The sequence below is a fragment of the Adelges cooleyi genome, unplaced genomic scaffold, assembly GCF_023614345.1.
Source record: "Adelges cooleyi isolate 19-005CV unplaced genomic scaffold, UGA_ACOO_1.1 ACOO_flye_CR_arks_rails_tigmint_CR_PRNA_2, whole genome shotgun sequence".
In the NCBI taxonomy this organism is placed as follows: Eukaryota; Metazoa; Arthropoda; class Insecta; order Hemiptera; family Adelgidae; genus Adelges; species Adelges cooleyi.
This window is the reverse complement of record NW_026095860.1, coordinates 10,263,368-10,281,915: the sequence shown is the minus strand read 5'-3', so window position 1 is coordinate 10,281,915 and position 18,548 is coordinate 10,263,368. Positions and strand designations below refer to the sequence as shown.

Sequence of the window (18,548 nt, the reverse complement as noted above, 5' to 3'; positions counted from 1 at the left end):
ATTAATAATAATAAATTACTTTAGGTGGCAACAAAATAGTAGAATAATTTTAATTAACTGCAGTTTATAGATCACTAAGTGTTAACTCACAACTTATTTTGTCATCTAGTATTGATAATTTTTTATTTAGGAATGCGACAATTATATTTGTTGTAATGTATTGCGTGGTATTATAACTGGTCATTATAGCTTAATTTCAAGTGTTGAGACTTAAGATTTAGGAAATTTACTGAAAGTAGATAAATAAGGAATGATCTAATTAATCATGAACCATTATTCAATTAATAAAACAAAAATGCAACCATTTAATGTAAATGTAAAACGCAGTTTACAAAGTATGTATGTATTGTTGAATAAGCTAATTGGTATGGCAAGAAACATGTATTTTAACACTAAAATTATTAACTTGAAAAATCATTTTTAAATATTTTGGAATCTAATGAAAGAAGTATCAAATATTATTAAATCTCAACAAAACAATTTTAATGAAATACTAGATGACAGAAAAGATTATCACTTGTAAGTATGGGATAGTCAATGTATTCATGTATTTTTTGTTCATGTTGGAAGTGATATTGCAAGTACATTAAAATCTGACAATTACTAAACTAGTCTATAGAGAGAATATATCAAAACATTATTGACATTTTTAATTTTAGTCGAATTATAAGGATTTGTTGTTTATTATTAGATTTTTAAATATATATCTATGCAAGTATAAAAAAGTGGGGTCGGAGCATAGTAGGGACTAGAGACGGAGAGGTCACAGGTCTACAGATTTTATTATAACTGAAAGTGATAAAATCACTTTTAAATAAACGCTTCAATGCGAATCTGTGGATAGTATGTTGAAACTAGTTATAGTGGTTTAGAAGAAATCGTGGGACCAGCAATAATGTAAGAAATTGTTTTTCTTTATTTCACTTTTTCAAGCAACACATAGCAACCTAGAAACTGACTACGGCCAAAGTGTAAATTTACCCTTTTTACTTAATAAAAAACAAATTTGACTACAGATTTTTGAGAAAATTGTATATGTTATAGTTCTATTTAGATCTACCTTTGGTCTAATTTTCAGATCTAAATCTTTAAAACTTTGCTTGAAAAAGTGAAATAAAGAAAAAAATTGTATCCCTTCTAAAGGAAAGGGGTTATGATATTTTTTTGGTTTGTTTATGTTTATCGATAGTAATATGTCTGAAGAACAATTCATATAAATTTGTAACATTTTCGACTATTTTTAAAAAAGTTATAGAGCATAGTAATTTTAAGTTGAAAAATTTGTACATTTTTTAGGTGTTTTTCTCGATTTTGATGGAGTAGGGGTGACTGTTTTAAATTTTTGGCTCGCTAAAAAGTACCTTTCAGGTATGATTTCTGATCTATAGAGTTGCTACACGAAGAAATCGGTTCAGCGGTTTACGAGATATCGTGGGTCCAGACACAAAAAAAAAAAAATAATAAAAACACATTGTAAAAACAATACCTTCTCAGCTCCGCACCGAAGCTAATAATATTATTTTTACACTTGTTCATATAAAATTATTTTATTTACAGATATCTGTGATTTTACATCTGACGTGTAGTAGAATCTGAGAAGGTAACATTCTATTACATTTTTTATCCGTTCCGAGAATATTATATCGTGAACTAATATTGCGAAGGTAAGTTTTAATCATTTTCAGACTAGTGAATACCAATTAATTTTTACAATATTATTAGCGACATTATTTTTAAATACAAAGCGTGTATGCTGTACAGTGTTTTTAAAATACAAAATGTATATTTATAATTTAGATTTATGTAGTTTAATTATTAGTCTCAGTTAGTGCGAGCTGAGTAGGCATAGCCTCTCCGGCCTCCGCAATAGACATGATTAAAATATATTTGAATCATGGCTATAGACAAGCTCACAGGCCTCAGTTGATCTCCATTCTCGTGGAACAGATTATTGATAAGGTTTATCTTATCCTATGCGAACAGCGCCTTTTTATAGCAAGCGTACCACTACTAATAGCATTGATAAATAAAATGGTTATGCTGACATTGACGACTGCTAGCGGTACCTGTTGTCAATCTATGTTGTTTTAGTATTGTTTAAAAACTGAAATAACGAATTTGTAGGTGTCTGGCCGCTGGTGCCTGGTATCATATTCATTATTCTATACCAAATAATTAAAATGTTCATAATTAAAAACTAAAAGTATCAGTCTTCACTCATCATTCATCAATGGTTACTGATAAATAGACATCAACTTCTAAGATTAGTACCTAATATTTGTATGTAAGTGGTAAGTATCAAACAAAACTGTTATAATATCTAATTGAATATCTGATAATTTTATCCAAACAAAAATTTACTCAAATCGCAAGATTCGTTACTTACTAACTTACAATACTATATATTTCATTAAACATTGATAAAGTAATAAGATACTTGGGGCTTGGTATATTATTTTGTGGTATAAAATATGTATTAATATTTTCTACTATACTTATAAAACCATTAGTAAAACTGATCTTAAATCTGAGGTTTAGTTACAAACATTTAAACGTACGTTAAATTTTAAATTAACCTCTATTTATATGGTCTTTTAGTTAAATTTTGGCGTAATGATTTACAAACGCAAACTATTATAAAGAATAATTTTTAGTATCTAAACTCTCATACTTATATATATATATTGGTATGTAGAAAAATCATTAGAAAAAAAATTAATTGATTTTAGTTAATTGTAACTTTATTTCTTTCAATACATTTTTTTTTTATTTCTTTATTTTATATATCCACAAGTATTGTATACATTTTTTCTAGAGTAACTTTATTTATTAGTAATGTAAAATAGTAACAAACAATACAATTTAATTTATGTATAATTAATTTTAATAAAATCTGAATCAAGTTTTAATTATTAACCTTTATTTAGTTTTTAGCATTATTTTTCATTATGGATTCAGTAAGAGTAGCTATCCGAATACGTCCCCTTGTCAAATCTGAATTGGAGCGTGGATGCTCTAATTGTGTATTAGGCGATCCTATTAATCAACAGATTATAGTTAACAATAATGCTAATTTGACATTTACGTTTAATTATGTGTTCACGCCAGAACACTCACAAAATCAAGTGTATAAATTGGCAGTTGAAGATTTAGTTCAAAAATTGTTTAGTGGTAAGAAATTATGTATAATCACCATGAATACATGGTGATTTATTAAGGATAAGACACCATTTTTTCTTAAAATAATGACAATTTTGTAGTTTATTTTTATGAAAACATTTTTGTTTATGTTTTTTACAATATTATAGAAATACTAAATATTTATCTGTTTTAGTATTTTCGAGAACTCCATCAACTTTTTAAAACTTAAATGACAACGTGTATGTTTAAATATTTTTCTTAAATTAAGAATAATTTGCTGAAAATGTTGCCTGGTCGACTAGTTTTAGATAATTACATTTAATGTTATTAAAGTTTAAAATTTTGAATGGGAGGAATGTTGGAGTGTAGTCATTTTTTATTAGCGCGCATTTCTCCTTCGCATTCCACCTACCGTTCTGCATTTTTAACTTAAGTAACTTTAAATGTAATTATCTAAAACTGTTTGACCAGGAAAAATGTTCTTAATTTAAAAAGTTAAATTCATAAATTTACCGTTATATAAGTTTTGAAAGTTCTGAAAAATTCTAAAAAAGTAAATATTTAGTAATTTTTTGAACATTGTAAACATGGCCGGACTTAAAGGGGGGTGTGGGGGGGTTTGACACCCCCCCCCCCACTCGGAAAACTCAAGTATACCTAGTCGGCACATTCGGAACAAAAAGTCGGTAAATATTATAACCCCCGTAAAATTATACAAATAACATATTTATTATTTTTATTTTATAAAAGTAGGTAGGTACATAATTTTTATTGGAATCTAGCGACGAATAGTGAATAGTCGGCATACGGAAGACCATACGAAAATATAATTTTAGTTTTTAGTAAAATAAAAACAATGCATTTTCGGTTATTCCCGATTTTAGCAGAAGTATTATTATTTGTTTATAATAACTGTGGTGTATATTATTATATCAAACGATGTTCGGTCATGGGACCTATTGGTCTATTGTAAACAAACATTCTATCCCTCTATAAGTATATATTTTTATTTTAGTTTTAAAATTCTAAAAGATTCCCTACTATAAAAAAAAAACCTACTCTTCTGTTTTAGACATATCACATAACCCATAGTATTAAGTCTGCAGGCAAAGAGTTAGCGGGTTTATTTTTGCTTGTCTCGTGTGCGCGTGTAAAATAATAAGTATTGGTTTTAAATGTGTGTAATCTAAAATATATATATGGTTAGAGAATGAATATGAAACACCAAGGAGCTGCTAACAATCCTTTTGAGCCTGCCCGAATAAATTTTGAACAAAAGGTATGAGATGGATACGTATTTAGAATAAATCATTAAGCCAGATTTTTAAGGCCTATGAGAGTTCATTGGTACTACTTCACTATGTCTAGTTTCTTCTTTATTACTATCATTGCGGTGGGATATTACCTACTATAATATCCTACTATACTATATATAGCTAGCAGGGAGCAGACATGGGCATTATTTTTAAATAGTTTACCTAACTAAAATAAAAATAAAATTGTATTTAGATAATAACTCATAAAAAAATACACTTTTGTTTTTATTTCAAAGATTTTAATAATAATTTTTAATACAGTTTCATTATTTTTATAAAATTATTTAAAATAAGGCTATTTGGATTATATCTCGGTTAAATTGCAGTTTCAACTGCAATACGTTATAATTATGTTAAATAAATTCAAACATTTTTAAAGTAAGGCTCAAATTGTTTTAGTATTGGTGACTGAGAACTGAAAATGTAGTAATAAATAAATTTGTTAGCTGCCTAAAATATTTCTATGCTCCAAAAACATTTTAAAAATCAAAAAAATCAAGTCACAATATCACATCATTATCATTTTTCTTCTTCTTATTCTTTCAAAAATAATAAAAAATGACTCCCGCGATTTTAAACTCCACCAGAGATATTCTCGATATAATTGATTTGGAAGAAATAACAAGAAAATAGCCCGCATTAAAACAAAACGCCATATTAAAGTTTAACTTTTGATGGTTTTTTTATTATCTAAATTTGTTTGTATTATTTATACTTAAAAAAATAATAATTCAAAGTTAAAAAAAAAATAATTTTCAACAATTATTAATTCCCATTAATTTTAGCAAAAAATTGTGACTTGTGTTGTAAAATGTTATAAAATATTTACGAAAGTACCCAAATATTTTAGTCGGCAATTAAAATTTTAAAGTCGGCATCTTCATTTTGACACCCCCCCTTGCATATTTCTTAGCACCGGCCCTGATTGTAAAATAACAAACAAAAATGTTTTTTATAAAAAAAACTACAAAATTAAAATTATTTTAACAGAAAATGAGTGTCATATCCTTAGTGAATCACCCTCTTTGTACATATGTTTTTTACTATAAATAATTGTCAACATACTATCCATTGGCTGCCTCCATACCCATAGATACCCAAGTACATACTTTTTTCTGTCATTTTATTTCCCCCCCCTCTATGAATAAGCAGTTCATTTAATTACATTTTTTTATTAACTTATATTTGATTAATATTGCAGGTTATAATGTTACTATCTTGGCATATGGTCAAACTGGATCTGGTAAAACTCATTCAATGGGTACAAATTTTGTTGAAAATAATGAAGAAGAGAAAGGTATTATCCCTCGAGCTATTCAAAACATTTTTGACGAAGTTCAACAACGTACAAGTTCAAATTGCACAATTAAAGCATCATTTATTGAAGTATTGCAATTAGTTGAAAAAATTAGTATTTATATTGTTAAAACTTATGTTTTTATTTATTTTTTTATAGCTTTACCAAGAACAAGTTTATGATTTATTATCTCCTAATCGATCAATTCTCGACATTCGAGAAGATGGTAGAGGAATTTGTATTCCTGGGTTAACTGAAATAAGTGTGAATGATTTTGATAGTACGCTCCAATGTTTAACACTGGTAAATTACTTTATGAACGATAACTTAATGCAGATAGGACTTTAATTTAGCCAAAAATTCAAAGCAAACCTTATTATCTGTCAAGTAGAGATATATTCTAGCCCATTTGCCTCATTTGAAAATAGATGTAATTCATAATAATAAATAATAATGAACACTGAATTTTTACAGGGTTCGAGTGGCCGTGCAACCGGAGCTACTGCAATGAATGCTCAGTCTTCCCGTAGTCATTGCATATTTACTCTAACTATAAGTCAGATGCAAGAAGACGGGTACAAAAATTGTTTTATATTTTTAGTTTTATATATTTTTTTATTTTCTTAAGATTCATGAAGAACAGAATAGCTATTAAAATTTACTCAAAAGCAAAATGTATTTATTAATAAATTGAAGTTTATTACTTTTTTTTTAACCATTATCTATATTTTCATATTAATCTTTTAGTATTAGCTTTATATAAAGGTGAAAGGGTATTAATTTCAAAATAGTGTGATTAAAAAAAAAAAAATGAATGGTAATTCTCTGACTAATTTTAATATTTATTTTTCGTTTAGAAATAATACAACTGCAAAATTCCATCTTGTTGATTTAGCAGGCTCTGAAAGAAGCAAAAAAACTAAAGCTACAGGAGAAAGATTCAAAGAAGGTGTAAATATTAACAAAGGACTTTTGTCCCTGGGTAATGTTATAACAGCCTTGTGTGAAAAATCTGCTCATGTCTCATATAGAGACAGTAAACTAACTCGATTATTACAGGGTAAGCATTTTATGTAACTTATTATCTACTTCTGGTTACAAGATCTATTTTAAGTTATTTTTTACTTGCAAATTGTTTTTACTAAAATCATTTTTTTAACGTTACATAAAATAAAATTTGTTGAGTGTATTATCTACTTAACACTGAGCTCTAGCTTATTTTTAAAAAAAGAATCAGTACAATAAGAAACGTGATGTATTTCTAAAATACATAATATTGCATTTCTCCTAATCAATATACACATAAATATAGCTCCAAGAAATAATATTTTTTAAGTTAATATTGGTAAAAATGTTATTTTTAGATTCATTAGGTGGAAATTCTGTTACTTTAATGATAGCTTGCATAAGTCCCGCTGATTATAATATGGATGAAACAGTTAGTACATTACGTTACGCAAATAGAGCACTACAAATTAAAAACAAACCTGTTGTTAATCAAGATCCAATTACAGCACAATTGACGGCACTTTCAAAAGAAGTAATAAAATAATATTATTTAATATAATATATTTATAGAAATCATCTTATAATGGCAGAGTTGGGTCTTCAAATCCTGTTAATGCTTACATGATGAAGATGATAATATATTTATTGTCATTATATACCAAAAAATAATTTTTTTAGAACCATGAGTTGAGACTAAAGATTGTAGCGATGGAAGCTAATGGTGTCAATAATTGTCCACCTGAACATGATAATTTACAAAAGACTAACAAAGAACTTCAAGATAAATTACGGTCCATGAGCCAAGTATTGAGCGAATATATGACTCAAAGTGCATCACTTAACATGAAAGCTTTAATGGTAAGTGTATTGTTTCGCCTTATTTTACACAAATGTGTAGATCCATATTCCATGCCTCTCTAGTTTTTTTCAGTACTTTATTAATAAATGTATTTATTGTATAATCAAATTAGGCTGAAACTGGACGCGAAACAATGAAAAAACATCTTCATGAACTAATTGTCGATCTTGAAAACGCATTAAAATCAAACAGCATTGAAGAATTTAAAAACATTAGACAAAAACTTAGCTATATACTGGTATTTATAATAATTAATCACCTATAAATATTACATCTTTATAATATACTTGTAGCTTCAATGTAAATTTGAGGTATTAATCGGATTTTGTATAAAGCATATTTTTGTTTAATTTAAACAGGATGAGCATAATCGAACAGAAGTAGAGATATATAGTGACGATTACGTAACTGCAAATGAAGATATAGATGATGAAAATGCCGAAATTGACAATGAAACTGATCAGACTAAAGAACAAATGGTTATGGAAACAATTCAATTAAATCGTGAACTAAATAAACTTAATAAAGAACTAGCTATGAAAGAACATTTAGCTGCAAAACTTATAGAGTCAGTCTCACATATTGGTGAATACTGTCCAGAAGAAGACACTGAAGAACTAAAAAATAAACTTGAACAATTAAAACAAGAACGAGATCAGTTAGAAGAAGCCCTTAAAGCGGCTCATACTAATAATATAAGTACAAAGTTAGTATATAATGTACTTACATAGGGATATCCTTTTTTTTTTAACTGAATATAATTAAGGTTGTAACACACTTGGATTGCTTTAGTCATGAATATGTTCTATTTAATTTTTAGATTGTCTGAACAAAGAAGGAAAAAATTGCAAGAGTTGGAACAAAAAATTGCAAGTTTAACAAAAAAATGTTTAGAACAAGATAGAATTATCAAAATGAAAGCCAAAAACGATCAAAAAGTTGAACACTTGAACAACGAAATAAAAGTTAGTTAACATAGATAAATATTATAAAATACTTATTTGATACATTTAAATATTATGTTTTTAGAGTATTAAAGTGATGAAAGTGAAGTTAATTCAACAAATGAAAAGTGAAAACGAAAAATTTAGACAATTTAAATTAGAACGTGATAGAGAACTTTGCCGACTTCGAGAAAATGAACGTAAGCAAAAAAATCAAATGATTCGTATGGAACGTCTACATGTTCGTCAGCAAACTGCATTAAAGCGTAAACTTGAAGACGCAGCTAATGTTAATAAAAGACTAAAGGTAATAAAATATTTATAATTGGAAAATTCTAATAGTAGAGTGTAGAGTAATTACTTAGTCTGCCTTAAAAACATTCAACCTGATGCAATCATTTTTTAAACAAATCATGACAAATAAATTTTATCCCTTAACATCATTGAAACCTTGAGAAATAAGACTATTCAGTTGTATCTTTGACTTGCATTTCATGGTGTCTATGTGGTTCAGTCCCGCATGACTATGTGTACAATTGTTAAAAAATCATGAAACTCCCTGTGTGTAATTACTATAGTTTCTTACTTATTATTAATTATATTTATATATAGGGATGTCCCACAAAGATATACCCATAGTAATATCTGCTAGGAAAATTGTGATTTCAAAAATTTCCTTAATAATTTAAATGTATTATTTTTTGAAATAAAATAATTTTTTTTCTAATAAAAATTGTAAATGTTGAGACTTAATATCCAATTAAAATACTGTTTTCCCACCCCTTTTTGTAGGACGCCTTAGCTGTGCGTAAAGCTATTGAAGTTAAACGTGATGAAGCATTTATGCCCAAAGCTCAACGTATACAAAAATGGGTTAACGAAGAATTAGATGTTTTAATGAGTACAGTAGATGCTGAAAAAACATTGGAACAATTGGAATTGGATCGGGAGACTATTTACAAAATGATGCAGAGATGTGAAGTAAAACTATTATTTAATTATTATTATTATATTTCTTCGAATGATATTAAATCAGTAAATTTAATTTGTTTAGGAGCAATTAGAAACTACAGGATTAACTGATGAATTTAAATTTGGGCTGAAAATGGATAAAAAAGAAATGACTGAAGAATTGCAGTTGAGATCATCACAAATAATGGATCTTAGACAAAAAATATTTGATAGCAATGAAGGTAAATTTAAAATAAGACATTATTAGTGACTTACAGATTTTCTTTATTGAAGGTTCGTTTATTTTACAAAGCCTTCTATTTTAGTCAATTTTCTTTCTATTTCCTTAACCTTGTTATATATTAATCGTGAAATGTCTATTAAATATTTTTAAAAAAAATTTTTTATCAACATTTTGTTAAAATTATTATAGAACTTATGAAGAAAAACCGGTTTGACCACTTGACAACTGTTGCCGATACTAAAACTGCTTTAAAGCATGCTTTTCATGTAGCTGCTGAAAATCGAAGATCAACATTAGAATTGCAAAATCAAGTGGATGAACTTAAAGTAAGAAAATTGAGTTTAAGATAAAGAAAAATGTAATACATATACAGGGTTATTCAAAGTTCGTGTTACAGTGATTTTCTTTAATGAAATAATTATTTAAGCTAAACAATTTTCTTATAAAAATGTTAAAACTGGTTGTAAAAGTTACCTCTTAATATTACCCTCTAGAATTATATTTCTTACTTGAAATTAACATAATATCTAATCTTTAAATATAATAGTGACTTTATTTTAAACAAAAAAAAATTCCTCTTATTCAACGAGAAACAAAATATGAAAGATGAATATGTTTAACTAAATCCTTCCACTCCTTATCTTAACTGAACATTTTAGACAGTTGAAATGTTTCTCCTTGTTGAAGAACGAGTAAATAAGTTGATATAAGCTTAACATAATGTTTTAATAGGACAGATTTTGATCTAACTGAAAATATTATACAAACTGTAAACTAACACTCTACCTAACATAAAAACCAGTTAACGCCTATTACAAGATTTTATTTATTGTTACATGTATCATAAATTTGTTAAAAAAATACCAATGTGTATTTTAGTTTGCATTACATGAGGCAAAGGACACTATTCAGTATGAAGAGAAGAAAACATTAGACGTAATTTCTAAAAATCAAAAACAGGTCGAACAACTACAAAAGGAATATGAAGATAATGTAAAAAATCTCCAACAATAATTGTTTAATGGTTTCAATAATAGTGTTTAATTTTAGATTTTAGTTTTGTTGAGACAACTGAATGAAAAAGAAAAATCATCTACTCTTCGAGGAGATAACAATGAATTATCAGATCGTTTAAGAATTTATGATGAACAGCTCAGTAAATTTGAACAGTTACGAGAAGAATTGAACCAAAAAGACAAATTGATTTCAGATTTACAAAATTTAGTTAATAATGATTCAAATAAATTGAAATCCAATCATATCAAATCTCCTATTACACCAGTAAGCATAACGATGGTTACACGGCAAAAGTGTCTAAGCGACATTTTATCTATTTTTCAAAAGAGCTAAAACACAATTTTTGGTGATTTTATTAGTTTTAGCCTAATATTGTATATAAATTAATGTTGTATGTATTATGAACCAATCAATTCTAAAATTGTCGTTTAGACCCTATTATTTGAGAAGAAAAAATGTAAAATGTATTTACCGCAAAGTTAAAATTAAAATTGTTTGTTAAATAATAGTCTCAGCTATTTTTGTGAATTGGTTGAAGCCAATTTTACTCTATCTAATAGTAGTTGCCTATTTCGCTTAGAACCTTTTTCCGTGTAACCATCAGGATTACGAAGATAAACAATTATTTTTTTTTATATGTATATATATTAATAAATAAAAATTGTATACATATAAATAAATTATAAATGTATTTAAATCAAATATTTCAACTTATAGACGAATTTTACCATAGAAGAAGACTCCAAGGAAAACTGTGATGTTGAAAGTACTCCTCTAAGAAGACGTTTGGATAAACTAAAAAGAGAAGTAATACTGACAATGTTAGAATTTAATTTTTCTGTTATTAACTGTATATGTGTATTTTTTCCGTCAGAGCCGATTGTTTGATAAGTCTGAAGAACGATTAAACCGTTTGAACTTAAAAAGAAACGCTGATGGACAGCCAATGTGTCTATGTATTAAGAACTGTTTGAAAAATATTTGCATGTGTCACAAAAAGAATATGTCATGTTCGAAATACTGCAAATGTTCGGCGGCAGTTTGTACTAATCGAAGTTCTTCTCCGGTAAGATTTAATTCATCTTAGTATTTTTCAATAGTTTATAACATAAACGTAACTGTTGTATTGAAAAGTATAACATTTTTCATTTTGCTTTTCCTACCAGATTCACGAATCGATTGAAGATTCATCAAGTGTTGTCCTAAATCAAACTTTTAAAAAACCCAAGTATGTATGAATTACGTGTATTATAATTTAGATAACAAAGCTGGGAATTCATGAGATTAGAAGTTAATTGGTCCAAGTTAATACATATACCTCAACTAGTTGTTTTTCTAACGTATTAATGTATAATAACTTTACAAAATACTTTTAACCAATCATGTTTTATTTTTAAATAATATACATTGACATCATATTTTGTAATTAATGGCAAACAGTTGCAACTAGAAACAATAAAATACCACACAAGAATTTATTATATGATATATAATTAGTTTTCATTAATACCTTGCCTAGTGTTGAATTAAAATATGGTTTAATATTACTTTATGTTTTTATTTTTTTAGGACCGAATTATTGCCTACGATACAGGATGTTGGGCAGGAACCGTACGATTGATTTTAGGAGATTGTAAATTACAACGGAATACTTACTTGTTTTTATAAAACTATACGACTCTTTTTGCCGTCTTGACTATATCCTATTTCATCATTATTTTGTGTTTAATTTTACTAATTTAATTACTTAAACCAGTTTTATTATTAACATATTTTTTATACATATTAAACTAGCTAACTTTTGATGATGTGTAACTATTTTTGCAATAAATATTTAACATATGAATTAATGATTGGAATTGCGATTATATATATAATTATATGTTAACTAATGTTAATATAAACAAGACTGTAAGAAGCCAAAGAATACATTCTACATTGTTTTTCTTTGCGCTAAGTATTTTTAGAGTGCATTGCTTGATATTGAAAAAGAAAAATGTGTACTCTTTGTGATAATTTTCCATGGTCTTGCATAATTTATACATAATATCCTCTATTGGTTCAAATAATTAATTTTTACAACTTTGACATGAACTTGATTAACCTATTATAAAACTAATAGAGATCAATAATCAAGACATAATACAGAAATTAGAGTACCATAAAAAGAAAAAAAAAATTTTGAAAACAATTGCTTATAATTTAATTTAAGAAGTTTATAGAAAATACATTAAATTTTTAATGTAGGCTTCGAACCTATGGGGGGCTAAAGTCAAGACTTACAGCTATTCAAAAATGTACCTATACAAAGTGGGTATTGTTCTTTTAGTTTATTAATAGTCCTCTTTAGGATAGATATATTATATTTTCTGGATTTTATAATAAATATTTTTGATCTAAGTTGGTATTATGACGGGTTTAGGCTAGTAAAATAATTTGGTTTGTCTGGTTAACATCTATTCATCTGTTAAACTAAAACTTCGCGAATCGGAAAAATGCCCTTTAATAAATATCGGTGTAGCATTCTTAATAATTATTAAAAAAATGTCTATACTTAAAATATACACTTTGGTAAACAAATAAAAATAGGTACAATGCGACTGTACAACGTTTTCATCATACAATTTTTACTGGAATATTGACATTATAATAATGAATTAATACGATTTTTAAATTGCTAAAACAACTTTTTCTTTATTTGTGAAAATCCGTATTTGTCAAACGTTCCAAGAGCCGGAGGACAAATGTTAAGTTTTATCACTAGATTTTTATTTCACGGATTAACCGAGACAATTTAGTTAGTTTCCAAGGGATAAAAATACTGTTGTTTTTTTTAATAATAATTCCTCACTTGGAAAATATGTTACATTTTTTTCCGGTGGTATATTATGGAATACAAATCAAATGACAAAACTGAATTTTTTTGACAAATGTATTCTTTACAATGTATTCCATAACCAGCTTAGTTATTTTGTAATCTACCGTATATAATAATAATAAAAATTAATGTGTTAATGTGGTGTATCATAAATTATAACTGCCGGTTTATTTTGACCTCACAAATCTTTGGCCGGGCATATCTGTGTAGGACAGTTTCCGACGATGGTACAGAGCAAGTCCATATTATAAGCTGCTGTTTGTACAGTTAATACAAAACGCCCTTTTTACCCGAGGGGAGATGGTCACACGTGCGATCGTATGTTATTATGTCCGGCGATACAACAGGAGAGGGTCGTTTATTTTCTGGACCACGTTTTACGCAAAAAAAAAAAAATTCAAAACCGTTATAAATGGCAATGATTTTACTAATTGAAATCTTAAAATAATACATTTAGTATTAATTTTCCAATCAAATTGCGAAACAGCGTTTATAATGTGTACATGTACCTATTTATTGTTTGTTTCTACACCATTATATACCTACCTAGATTTCTTTGACTTCTTGTATTTAGTTTCTTTAACGTACAGTAAGTAGTTAGGAATATGTGAAAACTCTCCAAAAGAGCATACCATAATAGCACGTTTCCCACTACTATTTGTAATTATTAGTCTGTTACCAAACCATATACTTAAAAAATTATTTTATTAAAATAGAACGTTAATCATTAGAATTTATCCCTCGATATTTATATAGTATTTTGGAATTATGTTGTCTTGGTTTTGGTTTATAACAAACAATTTAATCGACAAAGGCGAAAACTTACAATTTAAATATTTTTTTACGTTTAATGATTATTTTTAATTAATCGGCTATGATTATGATAAATCATGTTTTAAAAATTGTATAGGCAAACAAATGGTTAAAAAAGTATTCAAAGACGAAGGAGGTGAGTGACCCTGTAGTTAATTTACCTAAGTCTCAATAATTTAAGTATCAAAGCATTGATTAGAATTTAACTAATTAAATAAATTTACTGTACTTTAAGGGCCCGGACCTTTTGCGTACAATTTAAAAAGTACAATTGGACTGCCAAAGAAAACCGACCCTTCTCATTGGCAGTCACCAGCATATTCATTAAAATCAAAGTTTAAAGAAATAAACGATTTTACAAGTCCTGGTCCCGTTTACAAAATAGAACATACAACTCGCTATGGTCCCGAAGCTCTTACAAAAATAAAAATTGCTGAAAAGTTGAACATAAGTAAACGTTTTGAAAATAACCAAGATCAGTTTTGAATCACCATAGTATACTCATTGTAATAACTTGATCAACTATACCTGTGTTTAATTTATTAAACAGAAGACATACAGAAGAGTCCGGGACCCGCTGCATATTACCCGTGCTACCCAAATAGGAAACGATCGCCTACACCTAAATTTTTATTTCGTTTCAAAGAGAAAGAAGATATTAAAATTCCTCCGCTTACTATGTACTATTATACTTATAATTTGCAAACGACTTACAAACAATCGGCCGTTAATTGTAGGACAAAAGGTTTCACTTTGTAAGTATTTGCACACGTTATTGTTACAAAGCTATAATATAAGTTCGTGATTAATCAGGTTATAGGTTAGGCTAGTTATTTATGGTCACTAAGGGCCAAGGGGAATGAGGTCAAGTCGCCAGTGAGTGTTGGTACACTTTCATTTTTTTTCTCTAATAAATTTATTAATGCAAGTGCAAGTGTCAAAAAATAATCAACAAGGACCTATATAAACATTTTATAAATGCCTGTTTAGGCATATTGTATAAAATATCTGGACTTACACTAGACGCGTGTGTACCTAGGTACACATAAGCTAATGTTTATAAAATGTTGGTTTCAATTAAATTAAGGAAGTGGAGAACGAAATATGGCGTGAAGGAATTGGGTAGCGAGGGACCTGGACCGGCAGCCTACGATGTCGTAAATATAGATAAATATAAGAGCACCACGCCCGGTAAAACAATTGGATCGTCCAAGAAGATATCAGAGGAAATGACCAACGCAGTCCCGGGTCCAGGGACTTATAATATATCAGAATGTGTCAAAGGCTGTCAGAGAAGGTGTACATTTGGTGTAAAGCACTTGACAAAACATCCGCCTTATGTTACACCAGCAGATAATAGTTTGTAAATAAATATGAACACTTGGGTACTACTTGCGGCTTTTTATTCAACAGTTTTGGGACGACAAATATTATCAATGAATAAAAACAATAACTAAGTAGGTTATACTTTTGACGAATTACATTTTTTAATATGTAAAAAAACCCAAAAGTATCTATAAGAAGTAAAAAAAAGCGTTGATCAGACCGATCCTGCAACTGGTGCGTATTTGGGCTTTCTAAAAACGATTGCGACGATAATATTGCGCATAATATGACAACCGAAGAATAAGTACAATAATACCCCTTGCGGTAGATATCTCGGAAAAAGAATTACAGGATTACTTGTGCAGTTTAAAAAAAAACTGAACAAGTTAGCGGTATTTCACATTGGTCTTGAAATCTCAATCCCCGCAAAGTGTTACACAATAGGAAGGACGTATAGGTGTCGTGTGTACCTATCGAGGTGTGGGAATGAGTTTATATTTATCTTGAAATGAAATAAAAAAATTGCATCGCAGCTTAGTATTTTTATTTGTACGATATACCAACGAATCCGCACTCGAAGTAATCCGGACAAATCCGCCACCGTCTCTCGCAGGTGACGGTCGCTTGTGCACAACAGCAGTCTATAATAATAATAATAATATGACGTGGGCGATGGGTATAGCCAGCCTATAGGTTATACCAGCAATAGCACAACACGGTGTTCGTCGCAATATACTCGAAAAAAAGCGTCGCCGGAGCCTCTTATCCAAATATTATACACAGAGAGAGAGAGACTGGATTTTTTTTCCTTAGATATGTGCGTGTAAAAAAAATACGTGCAAAAACGTGCACGACGAATAGTAATAATAATAATGATTTTAAATCCGTTTGTGACCGCAGAGCCTTACGGATGGTACTCGATATATTATTATTATTATTATTATATTATAATAATAGTCGTATATGGACTCTGGTTGTATGCAAGAGAGCGGTTGATGGATCCGAAATGGACATGACTCCCGTGCGGACAGCCACGGTGATGTTTTCTCAGGTGCGCGCCGAATCGCTGTCACCGTCGCGCCGCTCCTCGTCAAACTGACCACACGCATCCGGCGCATTATGTTCACTGTTCAGCATCACAAACATTTATCCAAGACATTTACACGTTATGCATTCATACACCTATATACTATTATTATTATTGTTAATGCCTGTATACTCTTATTCCGGATTCCGGCCCGTGTGCGGCGAGCACGTTCGTTCGTATACGCATCTATTATAAAAAAAAGAGTTATAATAATATGATATTTTTTTATATGCGAATAAATCCAATTTAAAAATACATAAATAGTTATAAATGTGCCTCTTTCAAAACTATTTGAATAAAGTAAGTTTATATCGATGACCAGAGCGTAGTTCTTTATTGGAATACTCGAACTACACGGGAGACGTTATCGAGATATAAACATGTAACATGTCTTAGGAGTTAGGGTAGAGTATTATCGTCTGCTCTAGGTGTGAGTAGATGACCAATAACGCAAATCAGTGTAGATATAATTATTGCATAAATATTAGTGTGCTTTGCATTTTATATCAGCTGGGAAGAAGCCACTCAAGTACTCATGTACATGGACAAATTGGCGCTATTTGCGGTACAGGACTCGAGTGGGTCTTTTTGTGTGAGCTGCTAAAATGCATTCAGTTCACGTCGACACGTAATTGGCAGCGAATAAAGAGTATGTACTCGGCCTACGTATTATATCGAAGCTATTGGGGACGAAGGCAGCTAAATTAAATCACTGGGTGAATAGGGTGAATAAAGCTCCCGACGACATATTCAACTTTACGGGCCACCGGTTAAAGCTGATCGCGTGGCAAAAGCCATGGATAATTGATGAATGCACAGTTTGTTGTGCAAATGCCGCAATATATACATATTATATAAGGGGGCTTGCCAGCAACGGGTTAACTAACATAATACCGACAAAATATGTTCAATAATTTAGCATAAGGTGGTCTAAGATTTCTATTTATCTAGTGTAAACGCCTCTTAACCTTAGATTGTATGATTACATCATAAACTTTTGATCTTCAGTTATGTATCAGTTATGTGATTGACAAAATATAATAAAAATGTTCTACATAAACAATATATTATGATTGGTCGGTAAACAGTTTAAGCAAATAATGATCACATTCATTATTGTGCCCTACCTAATATATTTATAGAAGTTATATATATAGTAATTAAATGTAGAGATGATCATTTGAAAAATTAAAAAATTACTGTAGAATGCTGCTTAGTAATATGTTTTTAATACAAATATGGAGAACATCGACATCGACTCGTGAAAGTAAAGTTGACTTTTATTATAGAAAATTACCCTGTAAAATAAGGGTAGTTTAATGTACTATTAGTCTGTTTGTGTATTAGAGGAAAAGTACACTTTGTCAAAAAGACAAATAATTCGGTTCATTATAACTAAAATAGATTTTTTATCTGTTGTTATGATATAACCTTCAGTAACCTTCACACAAACCACACAACTACACTAAGCATAATATTACTCATATTATAATGATGGCACTCTGAGTCATGCATTGGCAAACTTATTATACAAATACGAAGGCTGACTCGTGGTCAGTACAAAGCACACCTGCATGGTTATCTGGCGTAGTGATTAACTTAAATTGCAAATATATATATATCAAAACTACTTAGAATCCGTTCCGCTCAGATAAGCTATTTGGGAA

General features: G+C 29.0%; 2 protein-coding genes across 2 annotated transcripts; both read left to right on the top strand.

Moving 5' to 3' along the window:
* Positions 1-2,077: 2,077 nt before the first annotated feature.
* Positions 2,078-12,627, top strand: LOC126833320 (chromosome-associated kinesin KIF4). The gene is made up of 21 exons (XM_050564582.1): positions 2,078-2,291; positions 2,928-3,171; positions 5,659-5,843; positions 5,914-6,057; positions 6,229-6,329; positions 6,612-6,814; positions 7,119-7,294; positions 7,441-7,620; positions 7,734-7,859; positions 7,981-8,327; positions 8,442-8,586; positions 8,651-8,872; positions 9,358-9,546; positions 9,620-9,758; positions 9,950-10,086; positions 10,640-10,753; positions 10,811-11,041; positions 11,495-11,584; positions 11,652-11,843; positions 11,944-12,005; positions 12,347-12,627. The coding sequence occupies exons 2-21, from the start codon at positions 2,949-2,951 to the stop codon at positions 12,396-12,398; spliced, it is 3,258 nt and encodes a 1,085-aa protein (XP_050420539.1). The 5' UTR covers positions 2,078-2,291; positions 2,928-2,948; the 3' UTR covers positions 12,399-12,627.
* Positions 12,628-14,573: 1,946 nt separating this feature from the next.
* LOC126833860 (outer dense fiber protein 3B-like) lies at positions 14,574-15,835 on the top strand. Its single transcript, XM_050565418.1, has 4 exons — positions 14,574-14,604; positions 14,704-14,919; positions 15,019-15,223; positions 15,556-15,835. Exons 1-4 carry the CDS (start codon positions 14,574-14,576, stop codon positions 15,833-15,835), a joined length of 732 nt encoding a protein of 243 aa, XP_050421375.1.
* Positions 15,836-18,548: the final 2,713 nt, after the last annotated feature.